Raw genomic sequence first — 12,250 nt, 5'->3', positions numbered from 1 at the left:
ACTTCTTTCAAGTGCCAATGGTGGAACATGCCAGCAGAAGACCTGAAAGGTCTGTATAAAACAAAGCCTTTGGCTATCTTCAGAGTGGCAATGAGATTGCAGCAGGGTTACCACTTCCTCATGCCACTGAACCTCTTCCTTGGGTAGGGTGCTACAAGTAGTGTCTCACCCTTCGCAGCCCAATAGAGACTAAATTGGGGCACCAGTGAGAGGTACTGAATTGCTCACTCCCCATTGTTCCCAAATTTGCAAACACGGCTTCTATGAGCGGGCAATGCTGGGAGCTGGGCTTGATCTTGCAGTAGGTCATAACCCAGCCTTAGAGAACTCAGTGGGCTCTGTATAACTATTTTTTTTATTATTATAAATGCAAATTTATAAACTTTTAAACACATTTAACACATTTTAACACATTTAAGAACTAAATAAAATGACAAAAATAAACGGGGAAGCTAGTACTTCAGACTATACACAAATAATTTAATAATTTACTTTGTAAAAGACTTGGAACATTGGTACTACAACATCATCTAGTGATCTGCCATGCCATATCACTAAACAACTTATGGCTAGCTGATGTTCTTTCTACTGTCACCCAAAAGGAACACTTATACAGAGCTTTATACACAATACATTTAGCAAAAGCCTGAATATGTCATCCCACCACGTCCATACTATGTCCTCCATTCCTGTAAATTGTTTAGTTTCTAGACATGGACCCTAGGTGGCCACGAATGAAAGGATCAGTTAGCATGCGCCCCCCTTTCTATATTGTTTGTATCAAACTCCATGTTTTTCCCCAACAGTTTGGTTGGTGTCATACACTATCCTTAGGTTCCTCTCCTCCTCCTGTGTCACTGTTTGTATTTGTAATTTGCAACCCCGAATTAATGTACAGCGCTGTAATATGTTGGTGCTATATACTGTTTTTTTATTATTTATAATATTAATAATAATAATAATAATATTGATACAGCCAGAGAGCAGCACATTTTGAAGTAAGCTATGCTTACCTCTTCACCTTCCCAACCAGCACTAACCTTCACACTCATTTAATTTAAACACCAGAATCTTAGCTGCTTAGTGGTTTCTGGTATTTTATAGTTAAACAACAAGGATGAGCGAGGATTAAAGCTACGTACACACTTCCAATTATTATCGTTGGAAAACGAACGACGAACGTTCATGCACGATATATACGAACGATCGTATAGCAACGATTCTCACATAGAGTTAACGACACGATCGTTCGTAGATATTGTACACACAATAGATACGATCGTTTGAGCGACAGAGGAACTATGTGCACCACAGGAAAGTGAACGGACGTTCGTTCATTACGCATGCTCTGAACATGGACGATCAACGAACGACCGTACACACGAACGATGTTCAACGATCGTCGTCCAATCCGATCCGTCGGTCCGGTCGTTCGTTTCCAGCGAGTTTCCTCGTTCGTCGGCGTCGTTGGTTACTTTTTTACGAACGATTTTTTGCCCAATCGATCGTTCGTCGTTCGATTGGAACGATAAAAATTGGAAGTGTGTACGCACCTTAAAGTGTACCTGCACCTTTGATAAGGTTACTCCATTATCTCTGAGCTCCCTCTGCTATCAGCCCCGCTCCCAGTCTTACTCACTTGTAACTGATCAAGCAGGAAATCACCAATTAGATTGGTTTGTGAGAAATCTTCCTGGCCAAGCTTGTGCATGGTCCCTGCAATCCTTTTTTTTTAGGAACTTCGATTGTATGAGCTGTATTATAGGAGAGGAGGGTGGGATAGCAGCTGCAGTTACAAATACATTTGTGTTTAGCTACATCTTTTTTTATAAAAAACATGGACTGGTTAAAAACTATATCAGTAAATTTTTGCTGCCTGTGGGTTACCTGGTATTTCTGTTACTCTCTCTGTCTCAGAGGTGCAACAGAAAATAGAAGTCTCCCAAAGTTGAGGGAAGTTACAGTTATCTTGCTCTGAGGACAATTTAAAAATCTTGGGATATCCCTGACCCTCTTTGTAGATCACAATGGTCATATGTGGAAATAGAGGGGTGATGCACCCAATGAGTATGGACAGCAATATGAACTTGAAAGTCCAACAATTCACCACTCTAAAACAAAGTTGATACTTTAAATCTAAACTTGTAGAGTATATGGACATTTGTTTTAGGACTAGGGACTTCATGTGGAGGACTGATTTGGGTTGTACTTTAGTATTTGCAGTATTCCATACTTTAGTAAATCGGGTTCTATATGAAATATATTCTTCCAGCCATATCTTCCTCCAGTTTTATATTTGTTAAAATTCCCCATTTCTGTCTCAAAGCACAAGAGAACTGCTGCACCAGGTCTGCCTTCATTTATTGCATATTTGTCTATGTAAATGTTAGTATGATGTTTTGTTTTGTTTTTGTTTTCTCTTCCAGTTTTAACCCTGCTAATGTTTTTTCTTTGTATTTAGGTAAAAGCAAACATAGGATTTGTTCCGATTTTTGGAATTAAAAACATCAAATGTATTGAATGAAAGGTTTCAGATTGTTCAGTCCTCAGTCCTGAAAAGTTGGATGATTTCCAGGGACCAATCTTTACAATCTTGGATGTTAGGGACAGTTGATAACTGACACATATTAAGTAGTCAGTTTGATAAAATATTGTATCACCCTGTTACAGAAAGATTACTAAGCAATCAATCAAAACATGAATCAGTACACTGAAATGTACTGTAACTTTTTCTGTGAGTACAAAATATGTTATTAAACATATACATATGTTGTATTTACTATTGAGTAAAGCTAGCTTTATTGTGCATGTACCGAACAGTTTTTACATTCTTAGGTGTCTGATATAGAAATGTTCCTCTATTGTGTTGATATTGCAACAATGATACATTTTAAATCTTTAGTTTTTTCCCCCCTTGTGTTGGACAGGAAGTTGATTTTTGTACATTAGTATGTTAGCCATGGTGAATTTGGTTACTGAGGCAGTTTTTAGGCAGGGGCAGTATTCAAACCCCAAAAGTATGTATTAGCACTTAATACTGTAAACTGGTCCTTAACACAGTTGAAATAAAATCTAAAAGCTACATTGTTGGATACCATTTTTGCTTTCTTTAGCTGTTAAAAATTACACTCAATGTTTCATTTTGAATTTAAGTAAAAATCCTGCTGTCATTGCTGTGCCATCATTTCCTTCAAACATTCATTGTTTGAACTGATGCTGTTATCCTATGGCTTATCCAGTTAAACAGTACAAAGAACAGGGATGATGGCAACACTTGGCAACCAATCTGGACATCAGAATTCATTTCCTATCTGAGCTGACTGCAGTAAAATGAAATCAGATTTTTCAGTGTACCATAGTGTAGGACAGCACTTTTCATTGTCATTTGCACTGCCTTTTCAAAGAATAATGGACATGTCTTATGCGTGTACTAAAAGCCGATGACTGTGGATTCTGCAACTTGTCATGTTGCGACTCTAGTTATGCCATATTCAATATGTTAGCAAAGCTGATGTGTTAGGGAATATTCCCTGAAGATTTTGCTTATGTGGTCAAAATAGTATCAGATTTTGAAGTACATGAAATTGAATTCATTGTTCTAAGGCTAGCACTTATAGGGAGATTTTGACACTTTGTAAACATAGGACAATGAGTCCTTTTATACAGGCGTAAAACAAAAATCTATAAGTGTATTCTAATATACTAAAGCTTGTTTGAATGCTATCTTACCTGCCCTTTGTAGTTTTCATTTTAGGCATTAACTACATTTATCCTATGTGTATAATTGGCATAAGCAACTATTATGTCTTGCAGGGCAGTTTGGGAAATGTACTCTGCATTTTTCAGTTAAGAAACCCACTTCATCATCAATCATTTCTGATTAATAACATCCATGTTACTTACATTGTTTCTATTTATATACAACTTTTTCTGTATAATTATACTAAAAATTAGTAATAATATTGTAAACAGTACTACCAATAGTTTACTTTTACCATCAAAACCTCTTGTATGTTTATAAGCAAAGTCTTGGTTGTGCTGTTGGTTTATTTCATCATTTCAGCATATTACATTCATACTGAAGGAGGTGCTGTACTGTCACCTTGCTAAAAGATTACAAATAAAACACACTGGACTATATTGTGCCAAAGCATGTTGTTTAATGCACAATAAAATGTGTATTGAGCATAGGTGGACATTGTGACTTTTTGTTGGCCCAATAGTTGGTATTGCAAGGCAAAATGCTTTGTGCAACAGCAATTTATACCAGGTAAAAAAATGTACCAAAGAAATGCTAGTACAAAACTGATTCTTGTTGGCTGCTATTACTCATCACATTTTGCAATTCAATAGTTCCCTCTATATTCCCATTTCTGGATAATTAGGAAATGGTCTAAGAGACACTTTGTAATCTGGAGTCTAAATGTTACTTTGCCAGTAGCGGGTAACATATTCTTTTTTAATAGAGAAAATGTTTAAACACTAAATCAGTTTGGGGTTTAAATTCATTTGGTAATGCTTTTCATATTAAAGAGGGAACAAGAGAAAATAGTTTGCTATAGAAGTTACATGTTGCTATAGAAGTTACTTATTTATAATTGCTTTACAAGTACATGTTAGTGTGCGTGTGTTCACGTTTTTTCCATCTACATAACTGTTCTGTATTATTTATTTATTTATTTTGTACCACCTTGGACCTTTTGTTGCCCCTGCTAAAGATAAAAGAACAAGACTCAAACACCACACTGTTAGAACAAAAAGAAAGCCTGCAAATTAAAATTGCAGTTTTATTGACAATACTGCCGCACACATCCAGCCAGGCCAAAAAATTACAAAGTAAACAGCAACTTCAGACAGAACAAAAAAAAAATTAAATCTTTGGCCATATTACTCATCCAAACCCATCTAAAGAACAGCTAAAAATATGCTCAAAAAAAAAAACAAAACAAAAAAAAAAAATGTAAAAAGTTACTGGAATGATCAGAATATTTTTCTTATATGGGAATTTTGTCTTATTTATTTAGGTTTTTTTGTAACAACTTTTTAACTTTTTATGTAAAGATTTCTCCATTTGTTCCCCTTGGAGAAGAAACAGCCCAGTCTTACTCCACCCCACCCACCACCCTGCCCAGAGAAGAACAAAATACATCAGGATTTCATTGGCAGAAATCTACAGGAGAATTACCAAAAAAATAAAATAAAATTACATGTGTAATTTAAAAGCCCCACACCCTGTCAGCCGGATCCCCGGTACAGAAAAAGGACAGCTGTATACCAATATGTACAAAAATATAAAATGTAAATAAAAAATACAAACATAGGACCCCAATCCAAGGGTGTTTTTTGTTTCCCATTTTAGAATTTTATGAGGGAAAAACAAAAAAAATATTCTTGCTGTTAACCTCAACCCCCGCTTTTTTTTTCTTCTTCTTAGGACCGGAGAGGACAGCAAGTGACTGCAGCCCACACTGGCAGTGAAGGGGTTGGTCCTTTTTTTTTTTTTTTTACTTGAAAGGACCTGGGGGCTGCCCTAAAAAGAATGCACCATGGGAACAGTGACCTGTATTGCAGACAGTCACTGGTATGGACGGAGTAGGGGGGCATGGGGACCTGCATGAAGGGTGGGACGGATGCATCACTTTAAGTGACCATGTTCTGAGCGTGACAAGGGTGGGGAGGCGGTGGAGAAGTATTATATATAGAATTTATTCTGAGACAGGCAATATCCCCTCTCTAGTCGTCATCATCTGTTTTCTGCTTTTTTGCATCAACGTCATCATCCTCCTACAAGAAAGAACAAAAGTAGTGAAATTAAAATACATTTTTAGATCTTCTAAAGTTGCACTATTTATTATTCTATATTGTGTCAAGTCTTTGCTTAGCAGGTATAAAGACCCTGCATATACATGACAGGTTTATAGATCATCTTTATAAAAATGCCAGGATTTACATAGCTAGAAATGCTGCATTCTGTATGTTCCTTGATTCCATTATACACTTATATTATTGGGTAATTATAATAAAAATTGGTATGTAATAACCCCAATGTTGGAAAATAAGCTTTTTATCATGTGCAAACTCATGCACACAAAGGTTTAGAAAAGCTTCTACCTAAACAAAGCCTTCTGTGTGGTATTTTGTTTTTTCTAAAGTCCCCAGCCTATTTTGGCCTAAAACAAGACTTTTGAGATTTTCCCCTGCCTATTAAATAGGACATGGTGAGGAGACTTTAGGTTCTCCTGCTTACATTTGTTATGAAATGTCAGATCTCTGGAAACATCAGACAATGAGGGATATTAATTCCAGCAAATTAAAAAAAAATAGGTTGGCCAGATCATAAACAAGTGTAATGCATTTAATTTGCATATTAGCGTGACTCACATCATCATCTTCTGCTGCTCTCTTCCCAGTGGGTCCATCTGCTTCATCATCATCATCATCACCCTCATCTTCATCTCCTGACAAAATGGAAAATGATCAGATATATTGACAAATCGTGAATTTTGTCACACCCTTTCCCCCCCCCCTCCCTCTAAAATGAATTGTGTAAAAGGTATGCAAAGCTAGGTACTTTGAGTAAAAATTTATATAACTAAACCACAGCTGGTCTTCACAAATATGTAACGCAGGGCTGTGTGTGGGGTCTATGCCTATTGCTGCCTTAAAACGGAAGCACCCATTTCCTTACTCACTGTGTGCCAATTCCAGTGAGCTAAAAAGTGTACGTAACATTGTAAAATCTTCTAAGCAGCAAAAAATGGTTCATTATACAAGATGAGTGTGTGTTTCTTACCTTCTCCTTCATCCTCCTCATCTTCCTCGTCAACTTCTTCCTCCTCATCTCCCTCATTGTCTGCCCTATCTTCTCCATTCTCTTCATTCTCCTGAAAGAAATGTCACATTGTTCATATTACCATTACTGTACCTTGCATATTATTTTATACTAAGATTTAAACTGCATCTACATCTTGAAAACAAAATCTGGTAAACATTGAATGTGATTGCTATAAAATTACCAACTCCTACACAGGTAAACAATCATTTAGGATAAATTCACAGTGTAACAACTAAGACAATGTTACAAAGTGACAAGTAAAACACACAATGGACCGCCTAAAAATGTGCATACAGCGGTCCCTTGTGTCATACAGCTCTTTGCTGTGCAGATAATGAATAGAAGCAGCAGCAACAGTAAATATCTTTTTATTGCACACACTAACCCTAACATAGCTTGATGACATAAGAAACTTGACATTTCTCCATTTCTGACCCCCTAAGGATGTACACAGTTAAGAAATTACTTCAAATATACCGCATAGGCTGGTGTATATATGTTTGCAGATCCCATTGCTATTCTTAGATAAATTATCAGGAAACTATAGTCTTAAGTTTACATACGTTTAAAGTATACTTTGATGTCATTGTTCTTACTACGGAATATTATCATACTACAAATGTCATCCGTTTTTATAGTCTGCAATTATCTAAACTAAAGTACATGGAGCAGCATTCTTCTGCTGAAAATAACTTTGCAGAAATGACCGGCAACAGAATAGATGTGATCTACGCTGTACAGGCTGGCAGATAGGAAGCAAGAAGAGGTATGTGATTCAATTATGCTGACATGTGGCTTAGAGATTCTTATTAACTAAGTTAAGATAGGCTTTGCACATACCATCACTCCTTGGAATAAGTACATGTACCACACGATGATAAACTGCACTACAGACAAGTTACAGCTGCTGGCTGGCAATGTGACAGATGTTTAGAGGAAACAAAACAGAAACTACCAGTATAACTGGATGTCGCAACATTTCTTAAAAAAGAAGTCTACAAGGACAGATGAAGTATGCCGAGACAGACTGCTGCTGCCCTGAACACTCACCTATAAAAAGGATTTGTGGAAGAAAGTGGAGATTTCATACAAAACACTTACTGCTTTTCCATTGGCTGGTTTGTCCTTCCCGTTTTCTGTTTCTTCTACAACTTCCTTTTCTTTTGCTTTCAAGTCCTTTATAACAAGAAATTAAGTCACTTAGTATATCACATATTGAAAATATGGGGATTAAACATCAAAATGTCTACAGGTATTTAGAATGCTTTATTCTTTAGCTGGATTAAGGAAGCAATAATTTTAAATCAGGATAGCCTGGGGCACACAATCATTTGTTAACAAACATTCCTGCACTGCAATGAAAAGGCATTGAACACAGTAAAACCAAAGCCCATTCACAATTCTTATACACTCATAAATCTACTGCAAACATACTGGCTTTGTATGTTTACAATCATTAAAATGAAGCTCACATGTACACATCATACACCATGCCAACCAATCCCGAGCAGACCATGTTCCTCCACACCACAGTACACACAGCCCGGTACTTCCTGATAGGACACGCTGATCAGTGACCAGAAGGCACCTGGGGTGAATACTAGTTACATCATAAATTCAATTCACACACATTGTCTCCGTACAAATGTAACCATGATAGAGATCAGATTATATGCTGTATAAACCGCTGGGGAAAAATCTGAATAACATTGCAGCTACCCAATTGCAATGGGAGATTAGCTCTGCTGTCCAAAGGAACCACTTTTATAAAGGTCTACTAGACGTTAACTCAATATTTGCACTATTTCCATGGATGGCCCACGTACAAATAATAAAAAAAAAAAAAACACGTCTACTTAACACACGGCTCATCAAGTTTGTTTTTTACTGGCTACCAACAGTTCGTGGAACTTGTGTTTTTGGCAATGCCATGTATATGGAATGTTTAGATTGTCAGAGATTATACACTGAAGCCAATACATGAAAACAGGAGCCTCTCTGACCTGATGCATAGTCCCAGCAGCCACCATGTTCCCTGCTAGTGCCAGGGATGAGATCTGGGAAGAGCAGACCTCATCAATCACAGCCACTGATTACACTAATCTTGCATGGTGCTAGGAATACAAAAGGGGGATTACTGGGACATGGGGGGGGGGCACATGACAGGCAAATATTTAGGTGGGGGGGCACAGGGTATTTTATTTTATTATTGGTAATCTGATGGGGACTATCAAACCTCACACATAGCACTTTAAGCAGAGTTCCTCCTAAATACAGAAAAGATAATAATAACCAGACTCTTTGCTAAACTCAGACCAGTAAATTGATTTTTATTTGTTGACAAGAGTTGCTTACATTACTACAATCACTTTGTACAAAGCATTTGTAGTCAACAGATCATGTAATTACAACTATGGGAACTACAAGTCACAGCACAGCCTGTTCTGCTCCATAAATCCTTAACACAGAATGTGAAATATCTCAGGAATTAAACCCTCAGATCACCCTCTGAACCAGATCCCAGGCGTGATGTCAGACCTAGCCTCTGATAATCACTAGCAGGCCCAGTGTTTGGCCACTACATGCACCATGCGGCAAAGCTTATTTCAAACCCTGTGCCGATCACAGCGGCCTGCCATTGGCCCATCTTCAGCTTCTATCGCCGCCCATGTCCTTATACGGCCTTCCGGAGGCACTGATTGGACGTCTACCCTGAGGGCCGGCCCCCTTGTAGAGCATAGGCTCACGGGATTTGTAGAGCAATCACACTGGGCTCCAATAGTCCCCAATGCAGACACGCCCGGAGAGGAAGGGCGGAGAGACTACAAGTCCCGGTAGGCTGTGCAATGTCAGTAGTGCTGAGTGACGCGCGGATCTCACGCTGGGGGTGAGGAGCGATGCACAGAATCTAGGAGGTAGCATGGTAATGGATGAGAGGAAGGTGCTGCGCACTCCTCCATCTCGGCTGGAGAACAGTGTGAACATAGGCCGCCCTCTCCCTGTGTGTGCGCAGATTTGGGACAGGAGGGCGCGATTAGCATACGCAGGTAGACAGTGTGCCATCAGCGGAGTTAGTAATTAACCCTCCCCCACCTCCTAATTAAAGGCTCTGCCTGAACAGTCCTAATCCGGTTACCATCTGTCCCCCTCCCCTGGCTCCCATCGGATTCATCGTCTCCCCCGGGACTGCAGCCGGTGGACGTGGTGGAGAACTGTGTAATGCACAAACAAGTGGCAACCCAACCCCCCCATCATCATAACTCATCCGCGCAGCTGGGACCTCATTAACCCCTCCAATACAACACAATGGCGGCTCCTCCGCCGGGGCATCCCACTGCCTAGCGACCCCCCATCACCCCATCTACAGGGAACTACAGGGGGCTCCCCGGGCACCGGACTGTCACCCCGCACACACACCGCGCTAATATCACACAGCGAGCACCGCCACTGCCTACACCATGGGTAGGTACACATCACGGTGGTAGGTGCCCATCACATAGGCGAGTGCCCATATACATGGCATACACTATAAACCAAAGGTGGGTACACATACACCATAGGTAAGTACACATACATCGCACAGGTAGGTACACACACCCATCACATACACCATAGGTAAGTACACATATACATTGCATACAGGGCACCATAGGTAAGTACATGTTCACCCTGCACAATTCGCCAAAGGGACACATGGGTCACTGTCCGTAGGTACACATCCATGGATAGGGTAAAGGTCACTATACATAGATCACAGTACAGGGCACTGGCGGTAGGTGGGCATATCGGTCATCCATTAGGTAGGTACACTGATCGATCAGCGGTCAGGTGACTGTCGGTCGGTACACATCCATGGATTCTGGTATATCGGGTATACCATACACACAAATCATGTATTAGGCAGGGACACTGAGCGATCACAGTCGGTCAGTACATACATCTATAGGTAGCTACACTCGGCGATCACCGTACAGGTAAGTGACTCTGGGATCTCTTGCATTGTATTGGTGACAGGGAAATGCTATAGTGAGCGGTGACAGCCCCGATCCATCCCTCTCACACCGCACACAATGTAGGGGACAGGTCGGGGTGACCCCAATACACGGTGCTATGAGGTCAGGAGCTGCGATCTCTCATCACATCCCCTGATCATCCCCGGTGACAGCCCCGCATCACATCGCCCGTACCGCGGGGGATCCCGAGTCCACCCACCGTGCGTGGGCACCGGCCGGGAACACAGCGCTCTGATCAGGAAACTTTCAGCGGCATTATCCCCGATCATCAGCTGGTACCCAGCCAGAGCCCGGTGCCATGGCATGCAGTGCCCCTTTCATCTCCCCGACACCTGGCCGTGTCATCACTGATAGCGCCTGTCTGTCCCAAGCCGCCGCCACCTACCGGGGACCGACCGACAACTTGTAGTGATGTGAGATGACAGAGCGGCCAGTCAGGTGCACAGCCATCCATCCATTGTAACAAAGTGCACCCCGGGCTCCCCACACATCGCACAATCCGCATCGCCTACCTTGGTTGTCTTCTCCACACTGGCGTCTACTGCTGTGTCTGACATGATGGCCGCTGTGTGTGTAGGAAAAGTCCGGGAAGTTGGAGTGCGGGCAGCCTGTGCGGGAACAATGCAAAGATGGCTTTTTTTATTTTTTATAGTGACTGCCAGTGAAGGACTCACGCGGCGCCAGTACCTTTAATATAGATTAGTGGGCGGAGCATCAGGCCGGCTCCTCGCCTCCTAATTGGGCACTGTCTCCTGACAAAGGAGGGGGCATCATCCCTAGCCTAGGATTGGTCAGACTCAAAACAATGGGGGAGGGTGGCTTGTTTTCCTTTCCTCTCCAAACTGCAGTACCATCGGCGGCCGCTGCGCTGCTCCATGGCCCTACTACGCATGCGTCGTGGTTTAGCATTAGCAGCTCTTAGCTTTGGCAATCCAATGCAAATGAGCAGTTTTTTCCCCCTCTTGTTCGGCAGGAGGAGGAGGAGGGGAGACGAATAGTGGCGTGTGCAAAAACTACACAAGAAAGGAGAAAAAAAGCAAGCAAAGCGCCTAGAATAAGAACAGCCCCCGAACACTGGGAAACATGCCCCTGGGGCATTTACTTGTGCCCTGATCGCACAATGCAATGGGCGAAATCACACGCCTTTGTCTAAAAATGTAAAATAGATGAGAGCGATCTGATCTGGCCAGTGTGTGGCGCTGGACATCGCTCGAGCCAGATTGTACGATATCCCTCCGCCATGATTATAGGGCGATGAATAGCGATCGATGTGTAGCCATGGTACAATTAGCATTGTGTGCTGTTATAAGTAGGTTGGGTATTATTCGCAGAACAAGCCTGAGGTAATTGGCTTTTGTTCTTTGCACCTACAGGGAGCTCTGCGCATCCCCCAATCACCCCG

At 41.1% G+C, this 12,250-nt stretch overlaps 1 protein-coding gene across 1 annotated transcript; it reads right to left on the bottom strand.

The window, feature by feature from the left end:
• Window positions 1-4,748: 4,748 nt before the first annotated feature.
• On the bottom strand, window positions 4,749-11,531 carry PTMA (prothymosin alpha). Its single transcript, XM_072408319.1, has 5 exons — window positions 11,361-11,531; window positions 7,937-8,011; window positions 6,794-6,884; window positions 6,382-6,458; window positions 4,749-5,784 (listed from the first exon to the last, which is right to left on the bottom strand). The coding sequence occupies exons 1-5, from the start codon at window positions 11,403-11,405 to the stop codon at window positions 5,734-5,736; spliced, it is 339 nt and encodes a 112-aa protein (XP_072264420.1). The 5' UTR covers window positions 11,406-11,531; the 3' UTR covers window positions 4,749-5,733.
• Between the last annotated feature and the right edge of the window lie 719 nt (window positions 11,532-12,250).

Source organism: Pyxicephalus adspersus, chromosome 4, assembly GCF_032062135.1.
Source record: "Pyxicephalus adspersus chromosome 4, UCB_Pads_2.0, whole genome shotgun sequence".
NCBI lineage: Eukaryota > Metazoa > Chordata > Amphibia > Anura > Pyxicephalidae > Pyxicephalus > Pyxicephalus adspersus.
Note: the sequence above shows the minus strand (reverse complement) of the source record. Positions and strands in the feature narration are given on the sequence as shown.